Source organism: Myotis brandtii, unplaced genomic scaffold, assembly GCF_000412655.1.
Source record: "Myotis brandtii unplaced genomic scaffold, ASM41265v1 scaffold544, whole genome shotgun sequence".
NCBI classification, from domain to species: domain Eukaryota; kingdom Metazoa; phylum Chordata; class Mammalia; order Chiroptera; family Vespertilionidae; genus Myotis; species Myotis brandtii.
The window spans coordinates 640432-663400 of NW_005370008.1; the positions used below are offsets into that span (position 1 = coordinate 640432).

General features: G+C 42.2%; 1 protein-coding gene across 2 annotated transcripts; it reads left to right on the forward strand.

Moving 5' to 3' along the window:
- Window positions 1-270: 270 nt before the first annotated feature.
- LOC102262531 (glutathione S-transferase A2) lies at window positions 271-21788 on the forward strand. Of its 2 annotated transcripts, none has more exons than XM_014549283.1 (7): window positions 271-379; window positions 8993-9099; window positions 12302-12353; window positions 13175-13307; window positions 16313-16454; window positions 20515-20646; window positions 21517-21788. In XM_014549283.1, exons 1-7 carry the CDS (start codon window positions 304-306, stop codon window positions 21637-21639), a joined length of 765 nt encoding a protein of 254 aa, XP_014404769.1. In that variant the 5' UTR covers window positions 271-303; the 3' UTR covers window positions 21640-21788. The 2 variants fall into 2 exon arrangements, with proteins under 2 accessions (XP_014404769.1, XP_005878155.1); XM_005878093.2 differs by lacking the exon at window positions 271-379 and adding an exon at window positions 4423-4560.
- Window positions 21789-22969: the final 1181 nt, after the last annotated feature.

Sequence of the window (22969 nt, forward strand, 5' to 3'; positions counted from 1 at the left end):
TGAAAGGGAATTAATTAGAAGAAATATTTTAATATCACTATTTGCCAAGTCCTGGGTGCCGATATCTGGCTCCCTCCTCCCTCCTGTCAGAGTCTGGGCCAGCACCCGTGGGGACGCAGCGTCAAGTGCCTGCCCACCCGTGCGTGACTCGCAGCACATGCCTGCTGTGCACGCAGCCTCCTGGTGATCGGTAGTTAACGGCATGAGGGCATCATGGCATGACGGTGTGATGACCATTAACATATTAGCTCTTTATTCTATAGTATAAGTGAGGCAGAAAAAGACAAACACCATAAAATTCATATGTGGAATCTAAAAACAGAACAAAAAAAATACCATACAGCTACAAAGAGCAGATTGCTGGTTGCTAGAGGTGGAGGTGAGCAACATGGGTGAAGGGGATCAAAGGTACAAACTTCTAGTTACAAAATAAATAAGTCTGGGATGTCATTATGTACAGTGTGGTGACTATAGTTAACAATAATGCATATTATATTTGCAAATTGTTAGAGAGTAGATTTTAAAAATTCTCATCACAAGAAAACACATTTGCAACTGTGTGGTCATGGATGTTGACTTGACTTATTGTGGTCACCATTTCATAATATATACATATATTGAATCATTATGTTGTCTCTGGAAACTAATATAATGCTGAAGGTTGATTATATCTCAACAAGAAGAGAAAAGAAAAACCACTTTGGCTGCCGCTTGGAAGATGGAATACAGCACCACAGGGAACTAGTCTGGACACAGAGTCTGGTGTGCAGGGTTCTATGGAAATTGCAGGAGAGATGATGGCAGCTCGCACTGAAAGATGGGTTGATGTGGAGAGAAGCAGCTGAGTTGGAATGAGAGTGAAGGGGAAATGGGGATTCGCGGGGAGAGAGCGGGTCAGGGATATGGCAGGCTTCCAGCCTGGGCAACGTTGTGGGCCAGCAGGACCAATCTCAGAATGGAAACCTGATTTCTGTTTGTGGTTTGGTTAGTTTGAGTTGCCTGAGGGGCAGTCAGATGGATGTGTCCAGAAGGCAGAGGTACACGGGTCATGTGCCAGGAGAAAGGTCTGGGCAGAGCTCTCCCCCTCCACCCACCCGCCCCAGACACCTGCCCCTGGAGTTCAGCTGCTGATTTCACAGGACTCTTCTGGTCCCCAGTGAGGGAGCTGCCTGCTCTTGGTCTGCTTCGGGGGGAAGGGGTGGGGATGATGTCCCAGGGAAGGAGGATGTGAGTTGCCTTCCAAGTTGACAGGAACTTAACCCATGTCATGAGCGAGACTGACCTGTATTACAGGATCTTTCCTTCTCCCTCCGGGAGATCTCAGAGCTTCCTCTCTTCCGGGGTTGACCCAGGAGAAACCAATTTCTAGCTGGGCATACAACCCTGCCCCTGCCCCTGCCTCTCCTCCCTCCTGACCAGGTTACCTTATTTCAGCTCAGAAGCCACAGGGTTTTGCCCCTGACAGCCCACAGCTCATCTCCAGCATCTTGTTCCTCGGTCCCCTCAAACTCAGCTTCTCAGAAACCAGACTCAGAGTCTGCTCCACAGGCTCCTCCTCCTCCTCTTCATTTCCTCCCTAGAGCTAGGGCAGCGCTGGCAGTGGAGCTGTCCACATAGGGGCCTTGCCTCTCCTTGCCCGCCCTCTGAATGAGATAGAGCCATAGCAACGCAACTCCCAACTGCCATGCCTGTCTCTCTTCCACTGCCCATCTCTCTCTTCCACTGCCCGAGATCAGGCCTCATGATTTCTCACCTCCACCACCCCAGTAACCTCCCCAACTGCAGCTTCACTGCCCTCTGGTCTGCTCTCTACTTGCAACCAGAGTGGTGGTAACCATGCAGAAACTCCATTCCTTTCTCTTTGATTCAAACTGGCTTACCCAGCACCCTGGCTCACCTACCTCTTTCTCCCCCCACGTCCATTCCCTTAATCATTAAGTCCTCCAAACAATGAGGTTCTGGTCGGAATCAAACCATCTTAGGAACAAAGCCTCTCTGCTGACCACAGAGACAGAGTGTCAGCCAAACTAGACATGACATCGAGGCCTCAGTTGTGTTTCAGCTCGAGACCCAGAAAAGCAGAACCAGCCCACCAACCACACCCTTGTGAAACCAGACAGAGCAATGCCATGGCTGACATCAGGACCAGATGCAATGATAACTACCCCCTACCCTAGCATCGACCAATCATTAGAACCATGACCATGACCACGACCCTAACTCCCTTAGTCATCATGATTAATGACTTCTTCCCCTTCATAATGTGTCTATTAGAAGCCATCCGGAGCCACATCTTTGAGCATTTGCTCACCTGTGACTCTGGGCTTGGCGCCATTTCCTCAGTTAATAAACCTGCTGCATTTGATTGGGCTTTGATGCACACAGGCAAATGAACCCCTTTAGTTCAGTAACAGTTTTTCTAAGATGCAAGTCTGAGGATCACCACCTTCTTTACCTCCTTCAGTGACTCCCATGCCTGCAAGGGTGCCTCCTCACTTCCCTCCTCACCCTGAGCTCCAGCCCAATTGCAGCCTTGGGCATGGAGGGGCCTCTTGCCTTCCTCCTGGGCACATTCACTAGCCCTGCTTGACCAAACAGCATTTGGGTAGAGGAAACACAAGATATCCTGAAACATCTTTGGGGCAGAAAATATGTGGAATTACCCAAAAAGGGAGGAAACTTGTTTTAAAGGACATAGGAGCCAACCTGAAGTATCTCCCAAAGGTCAAAGCTGGAACAATAAAATGTTTATTAAAAATATTAGATCATAACCCTTATGATAAAATATCCATAAGTCTATGCTGCTATAAGTAAATAATTGAGTAAATAAATAAGGGAGAAGAGATAGCTCTTTCTTACAAGAGAATTTAAATTGCTCCCTGTAGAAGGAATGAGGAAAATCGCCATTAAGCAAACACTATAGTAACATTTGCTGTAGGCAAGATCCCTAATGAATGTTAAAGTTGGTGGCTGAAAGCTCATTTAGAAACAGAATATTTGCATAGTCACAAAGTACTTCCCTATAAAATATTTACTAATTCCAAATAGGAACATTATAGCTGACAAGACTGGCAGACACTACTTGAGTCAAAGGATCAAGGTTAGCTTCATTGTTAATAAGACATATTTTGTCTTGGTTATGATGCTATGTCCGGAAGTGATGCCCCTAGATAGGAACAGCATAACTTCTGTAGTATTCTTGCAAAAAAACATATAACTTCAATCAAGCCACGAGGAAACATCAGGCAGAGCCATATTGAGGGACATTAGGCCAGTGTTCTCCTAGAGCCCCAAGGTCGACAAATAGAGAAAGACTGAGAAATTGTCTCGGATTGGAGGAGTCTATGGCAACTAATCGGTGTGAAATCCTGGACTGGAAAAAAGACACTGGTCGAAAAACTGACGAAACCCATGTAAAATCTGGAGTTTGGTTAATAGTATTGTATCAATGTCAGATTCCTGGATTGATCATTTTACTATGGTTATGTATGATATTCATATTAGACAAAACTGGGGGAAGGGTATTTGGGAACTCTGCACCACTTTTGCAATTTTTCTGTAACATAATTTCACCAAAGTTTAAAAGATATATGTTAAATTATTTATTGATGCAATACAATGAGATTTGCTTCAAAACAATGCTTACAATTATTGTGGTAATGTGATGGGTACATTAAGGCCCATTATACTCTTCTTTCTGCATTCATATCTGTTAGAAATTTTTCATTAGAAAAAGATACATTATACGTATTCATATGTATTTATTTTTACTTATGACGTCTCTTCCATGTGGTGCCAGGCACTATAGTCAGTCATGGGCCCTTGGCAGATCACAGTAAATGGGGGTGAGGGGGTGGGGAAAGACACACAGATATTAAACAGATAAGGTCATAACTACTTGACAGAGGAAGCACAGGATGCCTGAGAGTAGGGACAAGAGAGCGTTCCAATCAAAAGAAACAGCACATGCAAGGGTCCTGAGGCTAGAGGAAATGCTGAAGTGCAATCTCTAAGGAAAGGGTCTACACAAGGCCCAGGTAAGGCAGCTGAGTTCCTCCTGCCCACTGCTAGATAACTCAGACAGATTTTTTGGGCCTAGAGAATTTGGGTTGCAACAGTATTCATCATTCAGTCCTTGTTATGAATTTATATTGCTATCTCCCTATTTTCTCTTTCTTATCCTCTTTTCTGACACTACCCTCCTGTGACACATTTTCCCATAAGATATTTCCATCTTTACAGCAAATTTCATGAAATCCTACATAAGCAGCAGTGTTAATAGAAGCCTGGTTCCCACGGACCTATTGGGCAACCAAATAAACCTGAAATCCCTTCTTTGTGCATTTATGGATAATCTTGAAATGAAACATTGTTGAACTGTCCTTTGCTTTCAGGTCTAGTATTGAACTCTGTGGAGGCTGGAGGCTGTGGGAGTGACTGCTCCTTATTGGACTCCACCCCCTTAGGAGGGAGAGGGTTGTCAAAATATTTAAGCATCTAACACAGATACTAGGCAGTGACCTTGAGGAGCTGAGCAGAGAGACAGCGTGAACGTAATAGGTTAGTACTGACCTTACACATCTCTATAAATTTTCTTGTGTCCGTTTCACTTGGAAATTTTTTTAGACTGTGTTATTTTATGTGGGTACTCTATGTTCTTATTGTGCCTTCTTTGTGTGTTCAGGAGACAATTCAAGCATTATTTATTAGATCTTCAAGGACAGGTCTTTAAAGGAAAATAATAATCAAGAATTTTGAAAATGAAGGCAGAGAATTTGATAATATGGGGAAAGTAAGAGTGTTATTATTACCGGTAATGTGAAAATACAACCATTGTAGTTCCAGGGAGAGCATGTGAGCTTACACTAAAATCGCTTCGCCATTATGAATAATGCATTAGTGTGTTCATACAGTAGACAACACACACTGGTACTGAATTTAAATTTGGCAGGGCACACATTGAGCAACGGGAAGAAAATATATGACAATGGTTATGTGCCTCTTGAACTGACACCTCCTGTTGGGAAACCAATTGGCAGCAATGCCTGCCAATCAGAATCTGAATTTACTCCTCCATAGGTGAATTCTTATATTATCTTGTTGTTTGTATGAGTTACTTTGTGATTAAACACTTACCTTTCTTTCTCCTCTATCTCTTCCTGCTCCTTCTTCTCTTCCTCCTCACCGCCCACCCCAACGCTCTGTCTTCCTCTCATCCTCCTTCTCCTCCCCTTCCTTCTTGATGCTTTTGGACCAAAGGGTAGGAAGGGTTTCTTATAAAGAAAAGACTCAAACTGGCTAGTGAATCTAAATGTATTGGGACTTTAGAATAGGATTCAAGTGCCTCTGGGTTTACGTCTTAGACAAACTTAAGAAAATAATGGCCTTCTCTTGAGCTGTCAGGTTCCCAGTCTGACAGAGGATTTGCAAATTCCTTCTATTCTCCCAGTTAAATATTCCTCTGGGCTACCTTGCTAAAGCTTTTTGGCATAAACATTGTGTTTCTATTATGTGGAAAGTTCTACTGCTTTGATAGTTCCATTTAAATAGCACAATGTTGTGTTTTATAATCAGGATTGGTTACTTCATTACCATGATCCCAGCTTATAATTTTAATCACTCCATAGTTCTATATTGTAAATGGCAAGGCTTATGAGGGAAATCCTAACAAAACAAACAAACAAACAAAAGGAATGGCTTTTGAGAAATCTGCCCATGCCATGTCACATGGAGAGTGTACTGAACTTTGAGCAAACGGCCTGTTGAACAATGAACTGTGCTCAATACACTGTGTACTACGACAACTTCTCGGGAAACTCACTAATTTAGTGGGCAACAAAGAAACTGATTTCTGCAGGCTGTGAAAATTCGGTAATATACTAGTAGAATAATAGGAAGAAACTAGTCTGAATGTCAGGAGAATTGGGATCTAATTTAGACTTTATCACTAACCAGCTAGCTGGCAAATCATACCCTCTCTTTGGTGTGTAGCATATTCTTTACACGCTTGAAGGACCAGCCTACTTCTCAGACCCTTTCTAGGTCTATAATTGGGGAAGTCTTGAGGGGAGAGCTACATACATCAATGGAGCAGTAGTTTTCAGAAGGCACATGAAGTCACCCAGTAGGGTGCAACCTAATGAGAGTCAGCAGTGCCCTGGAAGAATTGTCAACAAAACGAAGAGCAAAGCAGAGTTCTCATGCAGGAAAGCCTCATAATTCCAGTTGTCAACAAGCTTATTTTTCTGACCAGACTTAAGTCCCTTAAGGGGAAGGAACAAATCAGACTTGTTTCTTGTTCCCAAAGAGCCATTATTGCTTGATACATGAAGCTGCTCCATGAGTGTTAGTTGAGGAAGTTTGAATGAAATATCGTAAAAAGAGAAAGTATATTACATGTCACATAGAAACAATGTTCTAAGAAACAAACAAACAAACAAATAAATAAATATCCTTTGGAATATTTAAACTCTTTTTGTAACCAAACCCAGATTTGGCTGTCTTTGCAATGAGAGCCAATCTTATGAGACAGGTGCTGGTGAAAAAGGAAAGGGGTTTATTCGAGTGCTGGCATCTTGAGAAGACGGGGGACTTTTCCCAGTCCTCAAAAAACCATCTTGAGATCTGAGTGCTGACGGAGGTTTTTATAAGGATGGACAGGGACTGTACAACAATTAGATCAGGGGGAGGGGAATGAGAAGTGCTGCTTCTCCTAAGAAGGGGGAGCATGAGAAAGGGAGTGGGCTTCCTCCCCTATTCTCAGAGTTCTCTCTCTTCAAACATGAATTTGTAGATTTACTGAAGACAACTGTGGCCCCAAGCTGTAGTTCTCTAAGCTGTAAGAAAGGCTAAATAGGGAATGAAAACCCAGGGCTTCCAGTGGTTCTCAACCTTCCTAATGCCGTGACCCATTAATACAGTTCCTCATGTTGTAATGACCCCCAACCATAAAATTATTTTCATTGCTACTTCACAACTGTAATTTTGCTACTGTTATGAATCGTAATGTAAATATCTGATATGCCGGATGCATTTTCATTGTTCGCGACCCACAGGTTGAGAACCGCTGATTTGCACACTTTAAGAAAACAGAGGGTTGGCTGCAGCCTTGAGAAAAGGCAGAATAAAACATAGCATTTATTGCTTAATTGCAATGTTAACTTACGGTTACCTTTTGACATATAAAAATTCAAATTTCATGTACCTTTTAAAAAATATAACTATTGCGTGAAGACATATGTTTTGCTAAAAAATTAACTACAAAATCTTGCAAAAATGCTTAAAAACATTTTCTGAGTAGTTGTCTAGTGACTAAGAATGGGACAGAAATTGTCCCCCCCTAAGTCTAGGCAACTGAATCCTTGCCTGGGCACACCTACCAGCTCCACCACTGTGACAACGGAATGGCACACACACCTTCAGATACTTGGTGGCTTTTTGAATATGGCCTGGGCAATGCACACAAATATTTGACCCTCTTGATTTGCATGAGGTTTTCTGTCCAGTGAATAGTGAACCATTTTCAGAGGTCACCTCTGGCCACTTTTGGGAAGAGCAAATCTTTGCTTTTTAATGACTCCTGTGCCTTTGTACTCATATCCCCGATAAAACCTGCCCAAGACCTTTGCTGGCATTTCCCAGTCATTATGTGAGGAGCTCTCTTTGGCTCCTCTCCCATCTCTGTGCTGCTGTCCCAGCTTGGAACAGAGCAGTGGTGCTCAGCCAGAGGTGATTTTGCCCCTGGCTTTATTTTGGGTTGTCATGACGGGAGAGAGGGACAGGGCACTATGCTACTGGCATCTGGAGGGTAGAGGTCAGAGATGCTGCTATAGTAAATATCCTCCAATGCACAGGACTGCCCCTCACAGCAAAGAATTATCCAGCCTCAAATGTCAGTGGTGCAGAGAAACCTTTAAAAAGGGCAATAACAGCTGTCAGACTTCTTTCGCTGACCCCAGACTAATGAATTTCTTACATTTTACAACAAACCAGAGCATACAATCACTTATGCACACTCACACACAGTGTAAATGTAACTAAACTTAAAATTTTATTTAGTAATTATGTAGTTAGACTTACTACGTATGGCACACTGATGTTTCCTATTATATTTCAAATGGAAAATGCTAGTCAGAACCCACTGTTCTGATTTCACAGCACACTGAGGGATCACAATCCATAGTTTACAAAATACTCTTTTAGAGAATCTCCAAGACTTTGGTGTCCAATATAATTAGGTAAATACTTCTTAAGTGTGTTCAAATGATAGGTTTACCACTTATTTTATGCCAGTTACTTAACCTCTATAGCCATCAGAACCCCCAACTATAAACTTAGAATAACAACAAGATCTACCTCAAGTCATTTTTACCAAGATTAAGTAAGGATAAAAATTATAAAGTGTCCATTATGTGATATACACTAAACATGTTAGTTCCTTTCCATGTACTATAGAGGTAATGCACTAACATCCATTTTCTAAATGAAAAATAAAATTCATCCAGCAGTGGAAAAATACGGAATTGCAATAGGAAAGAGGAATGAACCTTTTCCTGAGTGGAGAGAACTTAGAAGGTTTTGGTGACTATCAGGCCAGGACTAAGCCCCACTTCATGCATTTGAACAAGAGCAGCAGGACAGCCACAGAGCAGAGGACTAACTCTGCTCCCTTGTCCTCCTCCCTGTCATTAAGTCTCTGGTTTCAAGGCCCCTCACGGGCTTGCTTCTCCTGTGTGGGATCCAGGCTGCTCTGTTTATATCCTCAGAGTGAGGACAAATGGCTACCTGAGACTTACTTGGTGCAATTTGACACCAATGGCCACTATTGGGTGAGAATATGGGCAAAGGAAGACCTCATGGGACCCCACCAATTCCACCATTAAGAAAGCAGATACTTCACCCTTCTGTTCAAATGTACACCATGAAATACAGTTTGCTTCTATGGTTTCATTCATTCATGCACGCATTCATTCATGCATTCACTCATGTTTAGAGAAACCAGGAGGCTGCGACATGGCTGGGAAGCCCAAGCTTCACTACATGAATGGACGACTTCGAATGGAGCCCATCCGGTGGCTCCTGGCTGCAGCTGGAGTCGAGGTGGGTTGTGGGTTCTATCATCTTAAGTTGAATCTAAAATTGACTGTGGTGAAGTACTTTCTCACATAAGCTAGGAGACTTCCATACTACATGGCCTGTGAATGGTTTTGCCTTAAATAAAAATATTATGCATATTAGGAAAGAATTGGACTATTTGACCAGTAAAATTTTTAAAAATCCTGCAATTGTAAGAGTACAGGAAAAATTAAAAGAAAATTATAAAGGAAATAAAAGAAACAGCCACTAAACATAACTTATGGACCTTATTTTGATTTTAATAAACAGTAAAATATTTATGACACATATACAACTATTGATTGAATATTGCAGGATATTAAAAATCATTGCTAATTTTTTAGTTATGTGTGATATTGTGGTTATTTTAATAATAAATCTAATGTTTTAGAAATATAAATTAAAGAGTTAAGTATTAAACTTAACAACCCCATACAGTATATGGGGTTGTTTCAAATTCTCACAAGCTAGGGAGAGTGGGTGGGCATCTAGATGACACAAGACTGGCTTGTGTGATAATGATTGTAGCTGGGTGATGGATACAAAGAGTATATTTGTACTTTCATTTTGTATATAGTAGACATTTTTATAATAAAAAGATAAAAACAATAATATTAGAATGTAATGTAATTAAAAGTAAGATATAACCACAAAAGTGGAGAGGAGCAGATTATAACAAGCTGCCTGTTAAAGATTTCAGGCATGCACTCAGCCATGATTGTGTTGAGCACCTTGAAGTGCCAGGTTCTGTGCTTGGTTCTGGGGATACACGGATGAACCAGACAGACAAGGTCCCTGCCCTCAGGAAGCTTACAGTCCAGTCAGGACGCAGACAAGTGAATAGGTGATTAAAAGGAGGCATGGGGGCATCTAGGAGGACATCCAAGCACTTACAGCAAGAATGTCAAACTCGAAGGCCACAGACCACATGTGGCCCACAACAAATATTTTTGCACCCCAGTCAATATAACGGTATGTAAGAAACGTTTAATAAAAATTTCATAACTTAGTTTTTACAATATCCTGTTATATATAATTATTAATAACCAACTACAATGTTCGCTAATGACTGATTACTATAATCATGTTGCATTCATTTCCCTTACCCGCCTTACATGCAGTGGTACCATTTCTCTCCACTAATACTAGCAGCAAATATTCTAGCAGCCGATTGCCACATCGTTAGTCTTGTACTGACTTGTTTGGTGTGCGCAACAGGAAATATCTCGCTTTCGGAAAACAAGAAAAATAAGTTTATTTGCGTTACGCTTATTAATTTGTGCAGTTATTCAGTGTCTGGTAAGTTAATGTTCAAGAAAAAATATTAATTTTTCTTAAAATGTTCTATTATTTTATGTTAATGATGAGTCTTTTATTTCAGCCCTTTGTATTCAGCATGTCTCTATGGAAATAAACCTACGTTTCTATGAAAATGGAAGCTTTTGGGTTGTTTTTGCAGCCTACATAAACTTAAACCTTGTTTATTTGTTACCCGAGTTAGCCTTTGAGTTTGACATGCTTGATTTACAGTGTCAAAATGCCAGGTTCTGCATGGAAAATTGGTAGGTTTCTGTGGCATCTGTTGAGCTCTGCCCTCTAGAGGTGTCAATGAGAAAAACACTTTTCTCTCAGTCCACATCAGAGTGACTCAGCAACTCTGAGGGTTTTCAGGAGAGGGAGGCATGGATGAACTCAGGAAATTTTGTCCCATAAGTCAGAACAGTAAAGGAGGGTTTCAGGTGAGGTGAGACCGGAGCTTTAATGTGCTCCCTTCAGCCTCACAACAACATGTTTACCTGAGCCAGGATTATACTTTCTTCATTGGTTCATGAAGACATGGGGACTTGAGCCTGGCTCTTTCTTAATTTCATGAGTGAGGAAGTACACAAAAACTACAAATAGTGCCATGCAGCTTTTTTTTTTCTCTCCATAAACCCACCCCGACTTCAGCTCTGGGGTTCAGGGATGTGTTCAGAGCCTGTGGGCAGGATGAGTTCAGCACAGGAGGGCGACTAGGAGGTGATGTTGAAAACATCTCAGGCTTCCTCTACTCCATCCCAGCTTTACTGAAGAGGGTGTGGGGTAAGGATCTTGGTCAGCATTCCTGGGTTCTGTGCTCCCAAAGGTAGATCTTTACAATCATTTTCATCTCCGTTAGCCTCACAAGCAACATCACACCAGCCAATGCCATCCTACCTTGGCCACCCTCCCTTGATGACCATCCTCCATCCTTTATGTTTGTCTTGCACTGGAAGCTTTATAAATTCCTGCACACATAACTCACTACCTATCAGGTCTTCCCCTATGGAATTATGTAGATCCACAATAGACTGTTCCACTGATCAAGCTAAAGACCAAAACTTTTATCATAAAATACCCCTTTTAAACTATAAAATGAAATGAAATGAGGTAATTGTCACCTTGGTGACAGCATCTTAGATGGTTATGGGCCCATGGATATCCCACGCTGGGAGACACCTAATTTCCTGGCCTGTCTCATATGGAGAGAAAGGCTTTCCTGAGATATCAAAACTCCATAACTACAAGAACTTCCCAGTCCCTTTTCTCTGATAACACTCTCCTCCCAAATCATGACCTGACCATTGACAGAGGTAAAAGCAGGTGGAGGTGAATGGAACCTCCAAGTGTGAGCAGTTAAGTGCTGAAAGCCATGCTCTGTCCTCTTTTTAAAATATCTTTATTGTTGAAAGTATTACAGATGTTTTCTCCTACCCCCCTCCACCCTCCACCCATAACCTGCTCCACCCTGTTCCCACCCACACCCTAAAGGCCTTCCCTGCATTATTGTTTGTCCATGGGCTAAGCATATATAAATTCTTTGGTCAATCTCTTCCAGCCCCCCACACCCGCCACTTTCCTCTGAAATACATTGCATGTTTCAGTGTCTCTGGATCTGTTTTGTTCATCAATTTATTTTGTTCATTAGATTCGACACGATCATGTGATACTTATCTTTCTCTGACTGGCTTATTTTGCTTCATGTTCTGTTCTTGATGGCTCTAATCTGAATTTCCAAATGGCATAATTGTACTCCTCTGTGTACCATGCCAAACTCAGGAATCTTACCTCCTCCATATGATGTACCAGACGGAGGTCATTTAAGGTTAAAAGTTCTGTAATGCTAAGGAATGAATCACAAGAACTCCTTTACTCTTTCTGATTCTAGTTTGAAGAGCAATTTTTGGAAAGTCCAGAAGACTTGGAAAAATTAAGAAATGGTAAGACAATGTATCTAAATTCCTCTGATGAGGGAATAAATGCAATAGTGAGGTTTGAACACCAGGCAATGCCTATGAGTGTGTATGGTGGGAGCTGGAGGGTGGGTGAAAGAGAAGAAAATTAGTTCAAGTGTAAGGGTGGGGCTCCTTGAGCAGGTCTCATCACTCACTCAGGGCTAGGAAGGGCTAGAACTCAGAATATTCACCAGGGAATCATCCCTTGTGACCTGGGATACCCGCTCCTTGCTTCTCCTCCTTTCTACACCCGCTGTGAGGAGCTGTGTCCGCTCAGGACCCCACCTATCCACCGGCACTCAAACACATGCATCAGGGTGAAGAGAGTAGAAATAGGCCCAGCAGTAGCTTTGAATGATCTCTATGGTTTGTTGCAAGGTAATGTCTTAGCGATATTGCAGATGTTGAAATCAGGGAAAGAGATCCCTACGTAACAATCTCTCTCAAAACCTGCCTTAAATGCCATGAACACCACAAGAGTTACTGTGGGAACTTCCCATTTGAAATGCCATCAGGCTGGCAGCCTGCTGCAGCCTCTCTCCAGCTTCTTTTAAAAATATCCACAAAGATAAATCAATCGCAAAAAATACAGGCAGCTACCATGTATCTGATGGAAATAAAAAGGTAAATAAAATAATGAGTTAAAAAATAAAGAGCAGACTAATAAGAAAAAGGACTGTAAAAAACTAAGAACAAAATTCCATTTTGTTAAAGTATTACCTGATAATTTCAACAAACTTGTTTTCATCTTAAAGACTGTGATCCATTAGACATTTCACTCTACTTTTTCTTTCGTCTTTCAAAAGATGGGGTTTTAATGTTCCAGCAAGTGCCCATGGTGGAAATCGACGGGATGAAGCTGGCACAGACCAGAGCCATTCTCAACTATATTGCCGCCAAACACAACCTGTATGGGACAGACATAAAGGAGAGAGCCCTGTAGGTATTTCTTCTGTTTTTAAATAAACAATTAATAACAATTTAGATTCTTCCTTGAATGATCAGGATTGTGTCGGGGGATCATGACCAACAGCAGCATGAGCCTTTGAGGTATAGACCGAGGTCCAGGCCAGCAGGGAGCATGAGGAGGAGGGATTCCACTTGAAGTGGAATCAAGCAGTGGGATTAGAAAGGAAGACTCAGTCCACAGAGGTAGCACAGGGAGTGACAGGCTTTTCCAAACACTGGTGAACCATGAAGCCAGGAGGATGGTGGAGTCAGGACTCCAGGTGCTCAGGCCTTTAAAGAAAAGACTGGGGAAGGACACAAAGGGGCTCATTCTCAAGTTCCAGAAATTACAGGCATAGTTACCAGGAGCTGTGGGGAGCCGGCATGGCCATGGCATACTCATGCCAGCTCAGCCTGGTTCAGTGACCCTGAGTGGGGGCAATGAAAGGCTTAGAAAAAAGCAGACAAGAGAATGAATGCTGGATCTCAGTGGGACGCTGCTACTCTGATAGACAGCGCCAACGCCCACAAGCCGTGCCTTTATTTTATAGCAGATGCCACGAGGCAAAGTAAGGGCGTGATCAAGATGTTTACAACATTCTCCTGGGTTTCAATCCTACTCAACTACATGCACCTGAACTCTATCAAGCCTACATCACTCAGGCACGTGGGGCCACGTGTTCAAACTATAGTTCAAGCTTACAACTATAGCTGTTGGCTATAATTGTGCTGGGAAGGCTCTGCCCTCCAGCTGGGACTTGCACGTGGCAATGAGAGGACTGTGCCCTCTTCTCAGTCCAAGGCTTGAACCTGCCCAAAACACTGTAGCCGCGCCCCACAAGGAACCTAACTCACCAGCCCATTGTGTGGACTGGCCACTTGACAATGGTTAGCAGAGGCAGGTTTTCAAGAGGCCAGGGTTACTTGGAGCATATTTTTTGTACTGAAGCAGCCACATTTATTCAATGCAGCTACATCTGGGAGGGGTGGGGGTGTGTTCTTTCTTTTTGAGAGGGAACCACATGATTGAAACTAAAACTTGTAAGGAACTGGTACCACTTACTCGAAACGTTGAACATAGACTTATGTTCATAGACTTATCCTATGTCAGCACCTCCACCTCTAGGTATGTGCCCAAGATAATAAACACTACATCCACACTAAACCTTGTACTGTGGCTTCATAGACCTCCTTGGGAGCCCTCAGGTGAAATCTGAAACTGGCTCCTATCTGTGAAGGGCAGGGAGAGACTGAAGAAAAAGGCCCTCTAGTCCTTATTGGTAGGTGGCAGGTTTAATAAACAAGGAAATTTGTTCGTGACCACAAAACGAGTAGTTTTCTGAGTCCACCTTCCAGGATCTTAAAAGGTTATATAGAGGCCTCAACTGGCTCACATACCAAGTCCAGATGGTCTTATCACCACATTCCTAACTCAAGGCTGTGTCCTGGGGAAGGCATGTGGAGAGCACATTCCAAGCACAGGGGAGGGAGTGGGGAGCCTCCAATTGCCCAGGTCCAACTTGTGGGTCAAATGACACTCACATCTTCTTGATGACCTTCCCCAACATGCACACAAATGTTCATAGCAGCATTTCTCACAATATTTAAAGAGTGGAAACAATAGGTATGTCCATCAACTGGTGAATGAATGAACAAAGAGCAGAATATTACACAACGGAATGTAATTTAGCCATAGAGAGGACAAAATTCTGATGTAGGTGACAACATGAATGAACTTTAAAAATAGTATACAAAATGAAAGAAACCACACACAAAAGGCCATATATAAAATGATTCCATTCATATAAAATGTCCAGACATTCAAATCCATATAAACAGAAAGTAGTGTGTGATCTCCTGGGGATGGAGTTTTGGGGAAATAGGAAGTGACAGTCAAGGGCACAGAATTTCTTTTGGGCATGATAGGAAATGTTCTGGCATGAGAGAATGTGATGATGATTTCAGAATGTACTAAAAACTACTGAATAGTACACCTTACATAAAGGGTGATATTTATGGTGTGTAAATATAGTATTTCAATAAAGCTGGTATATTTATAAGTATTGTAGAAAACCCAGTTTAGAACAAAAGAAAAGAAACTCCTCTATAAAATGCACTGGTTGGAACTATATAAAGGATCGCACCCATTCAGGGGATGTTTCAGGTAGAGTCTTGAGCAGTGCAAACATGGCCAAAGTTTAGAAACAGCACAAGGAGAAGGTTGGGAACTGTGTTCTATGGGGACTCATTGGAAAAACTGCTAATATTGGGCATATAAATGGGCCTGGGTGGTGTAACAGGATGAGAGAGCGAGAGGGACATGACTGAGGTGTCTGTGCCAGGGACTCTGCAGATTCCTCAGGTGGCAGGCCTTTAGCCTTATGGATCACATGGAGTTTGTGCCCAGAACCAACCACAGCATAGATGGCAAACCCTAGGTAGCATCTCAGTGGGTACCTGCAATGATTCCACCAATTTCTCTATGCCTGTGACTCTGGACACTGCACTGATGTTCTCTGTCAGTATATTTGGTAATGAGTACAACAAAAATTTTAGACGAAGATAACCACCTTGATATGAAATGTTAAAACCAAGTGAAAATCATAGCTGAATGACTGGTATATAAAAATGCACCCAGCCCTAGCTGTTTTTATTCAGTGGACAGAGGGTCAGCCTGCAGACAGAAGGGTTCCGGGTTCGATTTGGGCCAAAGGCACATGCCCGGGTTGTGGGCTCGATCCCCAGTAGCAGGCATATAGGAAGCAGCGATCAATGATTCTCTCTCATCATTGATGTTTCTCTCTCTCTCTCTCTCTCTCTCTCTCTCTCTCCCTCTCCCTTCCTCTCTGAAATCAATAAAGAAATATATTTTTTAAAAATGCACCCAATGGAGGTGAATTACTTTGCTACCTCCCAATAACCCATTCTCTTAGATTTTTAAACTATAACATGTAAGGCAGGTGACAGTTGACAATTGGGTCATTTTTGTCTTTCAGGATTGATATGTATTCAGAAGGTATTGCAGATTTGTATGAAATGATCCTGCGTTTACCACTATGCCCACCTGATGAACAAGATGCCAAGATGACCCAGATCAGAGAGAGAACAACAAATCGTTATTTCCCAGCCTTTGAAAAGGTAAGTGGGATGGTCAGTGTTTGGGGAACTGAGACTAGAGGACAAAGATAACTGGTGCCTGGGCAGTCCTGGGGATTTGACCTTCACTTCCAATGGGCCCTCCTGACTAGTGATGGAGCACCCTGGCTCTCCAGGGATGTTATCAAAATCAGCTGTGGGTAGGACATGTACCTGTTATACCCAAGTTATAATCTGTCAGCAAAAGTTCAGTTTACTAGGACCCGATTTAAAATTCTCTCTTTGATGGCATTTCATGGCCACAGTTAGAGCCACACTAGCAATTAGAGTAGATCCTGCAGAGCACCATGCAGGGGCTTTTCATCCAAGAGGAGTGCGAGGAAAGCAACTCAATGGAAAATATGCTGACAACAGGCAACATGACCCCAACTGCCCACCAGGAGGATATGGTAGTGTTTCTGGGATGGATGACATGTATCTAAACAGAGAGAAAGGCAGTGGGATGAAGAGGAAGAAATAGATAAAAAGATGTTAAGGAATAAATAATCTACACATTTTGTGAACATGGCTCTCAAACTTTTGAGGAAAGTCATGCAAAACAAAGGAATAAAGTTCCATCAATATACATAATACATACATCAGTTAATGCTTCTCTTTGAAGGTAAAAGGAGAGTATTTCAGATTAAAACACCCTGGAATCATACTAAATAAAATCATGAACAACAACAACAAAAATAGTGTAAGGGATACAGGGGGCTTACATAGAAGTAAAAAGATTAATACTGAGGAACTTATTTTTTTTGTGAGTATTTTGGTTTTTTTTCATTGTAGTTTATTTCTAATATTATGCCATCGTGGTCTGAGAAGATGCTTGGTATGATTTCAATCTTCTTGAATTTGGGGAGACTTTGTTTGTGACCCAATATGTGGTCTATTTTTGAATATGTCCCATGAGCACTTGAGAAGAACGTATATTTTGTGGCTTTGGGGTGAAGTGTTCTGAAGATGTCAATTAAGTCCATCTGATCTAGTGAGTCATTTAGGATTGCTGTTTCTTTGCTGAGTTTTTGTCTAGCGGATTTATCCAGTGATGTCAGTGGTGTATTAAAGTCCCCTACTATGATTGTATTGTTGTCGATCTCTCCCCTGATATCTTCCAGGAGTTTTCTTATGTATGTGGGTGCTCCTGCATTGGGTGCATATATGTTTATCAGGGTTATATCCTCTTGTTGTATTGATCCCTTTAGTATTATGAAGTGGCCTTCCTTATCTCTTGTTATGGCCTTCACTTTGAGGTCTATTTTGTCGGATATAAGTATTGCTACCCCAGCTTTTTTTTCATTTCCATTTGCCTGAAAGATATTTTTCCATCCCTTCACTTTCAGTCTGTGTGAGTCCCTTTTAATGAGGTGGGTCTCTTGTAGACAGCAAATGTATGGGTCATGTTTTTTTATCCATTCAGCCACTCGATGTCTTTTGATTGGACCATTTAGTCCATTTACGTTTAAAGTTATTATTGAAAGGTACTTGTTTGTAGCCATTTCTTTTTTTGTGTGGCTGTTTTCTTTCTGGGCTTTTTATTTCTTCTTTTTACACCAGTCCCTTTAGCATTTCTTGCATTGCTGGCTTGGTGGTGATGAACTCCCTTAGCCTTTTTTTGTCTGTGAAGCTTCTTATTTCCCCTTCAATTTTGAATGATAGCCTTGCTGGATAGAGTATTCTTGGATTCAGTCCTTTGCTTTGCATCACTTTGTAAATTTCTGTCCATTCTTTCCTGGCCTGATGTGTTTCTGTTGAGAAATCGTTTGATAATCTGATGGGGGATCCTTTGTAGGTAACTCTCTGTTTCTCTCTTGCAGCCTTTAAGATTCTCTCTTTGTCTTGTACATTTGCCATCGTTATTATGACGTGTCTTGGTGTGGGTCTTTTGGGGTTCATCTTGCCTGGGACTCTCTGTACTTGTGTAACTTTTTTCTTCCCCATATCTGGGAAGTTTTCTGTCATTATTTCTTCAAATAGATTTTCTAATCCTTGCTGCTCTTCTTGTCCTTCTTGCAGCCCTATTATGCGTATGTTACTTCGTTTCATGTTGTCCCGAAGCTCCCTTAGGCTCTCCTCCTGTTTTTTAATTTTTTTCTCCAGTTGCTGTTCAGATTGAGCTTGTTTCTCTGCCTTATCTTCTAACTCACTAATTCGGTCCTCTGCTTCTTTCAGCCTGCTGTTGAAACTTTCCATGGTGTTTTTGATTGTAGCTATATCACTTTTCATTTCTTCCTGATTCTTGCATAGGTTGTTGATTTTCTCATCCATCCGGTGAATGAATTGTACTGGGGGTTTCTTTGTCTACCCATGTTTGATCTCACGGACAGATCTAGATGTTGAGTCATTCAGTGGCTGCTCCCTGGGTGGCAGTGGCTCCTCGGGCTGCAGTTACTCCTTGGGCGGTTGTGGTAGCAGCTGCTTCTTAGCTGGCAGCAGCTCCTGTGGTGGGTGCTGTTCACCGCTGTGGTGGCTCCTCTGGCTGGTGGGGGGAGGCTTCACACACAGCTGCTGTTTCTCAGACAGAGGGTGTGGTGATCAGGAGGCTGCTGTTCCTTCAGGAACTTATTTTTATTAAGTATTAAATCATTCATTCATTCAACAAATATTAATCTGTTGCTTGTGTGTGAGGTTCTATTCAAAGAGGAAAGAATTTGGTATTAATCAGAACATACAAGTACACTCTCCTGGTCCTTGTGGTGCTAAGAGTTTAGGCACCTTTCACATGATGAAAACCTAAATAGATATTGCAATTTAGATGTATCTATACTTTGAAAATAAAGAGTTCCATGCTCACATGAATAAAGGGTCCCATGATCCCATGAAAATAAAGAGCCCTATGATCACATGAATGAAAAATGCATATAACAATATAGCATTTGATATTTTATTGTAGTCATTAATTACATATCCATTCATGTCTATCTATCTATCTAGTCTGAAAGCGTATTTGCCAAAATGTTATCTTTAGTCAGTGGTCCACATGTATTTTTTCTCTATGATTTCCACATTGCTGTAATGACTTTAATAAACATTACATATTTCTCCAATATTTAATTATAAAAAACTGAAACAGAAAAGTTGAAAGAGATGTACAATAAACTCATATGTACTCAGCACCTAGATTAAAAATTAACATTTTATAATTATGTTTGCTTAATCATATATCTCCCCATCCCTCTCTGCTGTAATCAAACATTATTTTTAAAAATGTATTTTTATTGATTTTTTACAGAGAGGAAGGGAAAGGACTAGAGAGTTAGAAACATCGATGAGAGAGAAACATCGATCAGCTGCCTCCTGCACACCCTCTACTGGGGATGTGCCCGCAACCAAGGTAACATTTTATAATTATGTTTGCTTAATCATATATCTCCCCATCCTCCCTGCTGTAATCAAACATTATTTTTTGATGCATTTAAAAGTAAGTTACAGACAACTGCAGTCACCAGTAGGCAGTTCACACGTGAATTGTAACAAATTCTCCCAATGTTATTGAGAGGCACAGGTGGCTTAGGAGTAAGAGACAATGTTGTAAGAGAAATGGTGAGTTCAAATTGGTCCAGGATTATTTCAGATCCTACATAGGTAGACCAGGAAATGTGATGAGCAGACAAGAGGAGAAGTATAGACTCTGAAATAGTGTTCTTGGGATTGAGGAAGGATGTCATGAAGATGGAGTCTTTGCCCGAAGGAGAGAGAGAACAGCCTGGAGAAGCAAGTCGTGAAATCTCAAAGCTGCTGAGGCTTCTGAGCGTGTAGCACATAGAAACACAGTGCAGTTAGTGCAAGACCTGGTCAGACCAGCATGCACAGAGGGAGCCCAGTGATGTGGGAATGGGAAAATGCAATGGTTGCCTGGGCTTCAGCTGAGGGGTGAGGAAAGAACTGCAAAGACCTTCTTCTCTCTTTCTCATTGAGTCAGGGGAGATGAATGTGGTCTGATGCTCTGCACCGGTCCAGTGAGACAGCAGAGATGGGAAGCTGGAGAGACCTGGGCAGGAGCAGGGGGACCCAGCCTGAGTGCACCTGTGTTCATAATCTGCTCTTTCCAATTCACCAGGTGTTGAAGAGCCATGGACAACACTACCTGGTTGGCAACAGGCTGAGCAAGGCTGACATTCACCTGGTTGAACTTATCTACCAAGTTGAAGAGATTGACCCCAGCCTTCTGGCCAACTTCCCGCTGTTGAAGGTGACCCCTTTCACAGCCCTGGGGAAGGAACCCACATCGCCCATCTTGGAATCTAATATCTGGGCTCTTGGACTGGCCATGTTATGATTGCATCATTGTCCACGCCCCGCTGCCCCCAGGTCTACAAAATTTTCTTGTAGGCCCTGGTCTGAGAAAGGAAAAGAATATTGTTTTGCCAAGGAAATTGGGGGTGGATGCTGCCCCAAGGAGAATAGTTCATCTTTCACAATGAGAGGGACCCAGGGCTCAGCGTCTCTGTGCTCAGCCCCGTTCCATGCAGTTTCTGTCCTCATTTTCTCTGGGATTCCCTTCCTCCCCCGTGTGTCCTCGTCTCTCTTACCTGAGTCTGTGTGAGCAGATCTCCTTCCTCTGATTGCCTTCCCTCAGCTCCTGCTCCTTCTCTCAGACACTGTGTTTCTCTCCCCACAGCCCCTTCTCTCTTTCTGTCTGTCTGTCTCTCTCTCACAGGGAAGATTGCTTTTGACTGTCCACATGGTTGGCCTTCTATATTTTCTATCTTCAGCTCCAGCCCAGTTGTCCCATATATTCATTTCTCCAGTTTGGAGCCTTTACCTGTGTTGCTCTGACAGACTCATTAGTCTTCCTTGTCTGCACAAGAGTGAGAATCCACAGGATTTCCATGTGGGAAGAAGACTGTGAACTGAATCTTGTCTCTGGGGAAAGTGCTATTGAGCTGTGTTTCCTTCCCCTTATCTTCCTTTCTTGCTGGGTATCCCTTTCCCAGCTCCCTACTGGTGCTGATAGAGGGGACTCCGTTGGTCCTGTCTAGGAGGGTCTCAGATTCCTTGGCCTGTGTAATGAGCGGTGGGTGTTGTGTCTCCATCTGAGGCTGTGCTTTGTGCATTGCAGGCCCTGAAAACCAGGATCAGCAACCTCCCTCCTGTGAAGAAGTTTCTGCAGCCTGGCAGTCAGAGGAAGCCTCCCATAGATGCAAAAGCAGTAAAAGCAGCCAGGGAGATTTTCAAGATTTAAATAATGCAGGCATGGATTCCTAGCACATGCAGGAGCAATCTACTGAAGTTGTCCAACAGTGAAATGCTTTACCTAGATGTAGACCTCTGATCTTGTGAGAATAATAAATTTTTTCCCAATTTATCAAATAATAAACTTCTATGAGCTGATTTAGTTATAGTTTATTCTTGTTCATTAAGATCCAATATGAAATCAGATTTTATCTCTCTTTGCTAGATTGTAGGATTTTGGAAGGCTTTATCATCTCTGTGCAAGAACTTCACCCTGATGGCAAAAATGGCTAATTCGCCCTAACCGCTTTGGCTCAGTGGATAGAGTGTCGGTCTGCGGACTGAAGTGTCCCAGGTTCAATTCCGGTCAAGGGCATGTACCTTGGTTGTGGGCACATCCCCAGTGAGGGGTGTGCAGGAGGCAGCTGATCGGTGTTTCTCTCTCATTGATGTTTCTAACTCTCTATCCCTCTCCATTCCTCTCTGTAAAAAATCAATAAAATATATTTTTTAAAAAATGTCTAATTCAACAGTTTTAAAGGATAAGGTGACAAAGTTAAATATGCTTCTTAGACAGACCCATTTGAGGGCATTATGTTAAGTGAAATAAGTGAGGCAGAAAAAGACAAATACTATAGAATTCATATGTGGAATCTGAAAACCAAACAAAAAAACTTACAGTTATAAAGAGCAGATTTCTGGTTGCTAGAGGTGGAGGCGAACAACATGGGTGAAGGGGATCAAAGGTACAAACTTCTAGTTACAAAATAAATAAGTCCTGGGATGTCATTATGTACAGTGTGGTGACTATGGTTAACAATACTGCATATTATATTTACAACTTGTTAAAGAGAGTAGATCTTAAAAATTCTCATCACAAGAAAACACATTTGCAACTATATGTGGTCATGGATGTTGACTGGACTTATTGTGGTCATCATTTCACAATATCTACACTAATAAAAGACAAACATGCAAATTGACCGTACCTTTGCTATACCTTAAGCCACGCCCAGCAGCCAATCAGAGCGACTATATGTAAATTAACCCAACCAAGATGGCGGCAGGCAACCATGGAGCTGGAGCGAGCAGGAGGCTTGGTTGCTTCAGTGATGGAGGAAGCCAAGCTTCCCACCTGCCACGGCCAGCTATGAGCTCCACTCAAGGCAACAAAGTTTCAATTATACAAGCTAAATAAACCCCAGATACCTGATTTCAGCCGATCGTGAATACCTGCTTGCCGATCGTGACCACAGAGCTGGAGCAAGCAGAAGGCTTGGGTTGCCCCTGGTGATGGAGGAAGCCAAGCTTTCTGCCCGCCGTGTGTTGGGGTCTGACCC

What these genes read in the sequence shown, in the direction of transcription:
- LOC102262531 (XM_014549283.1), top strand. Translation starts at nt 304, where the DNA reads ATGTGGAATCTAAAAACAGAACAAAAAAAATACCATACAGCTACAAAG. An exon ending in GCTGGTTGCTAGAGGTGGAG is followed by an intron (nt 380 to 8,992) that starts GTGAGCAACATG and finishes ACTCATGTTTAG; the next exon opens with AGAAACCAGGAGGCTGCGAC. An exon ending in ATTTCCCAGCCTTTGAAAAG is followed by an intron (nt 16,455 to 20,514) that starts GTAAGTGGGATG and finishes CCAATTCACCAG; the next exon opens with GTGTTGAAGAGCCATGGACA.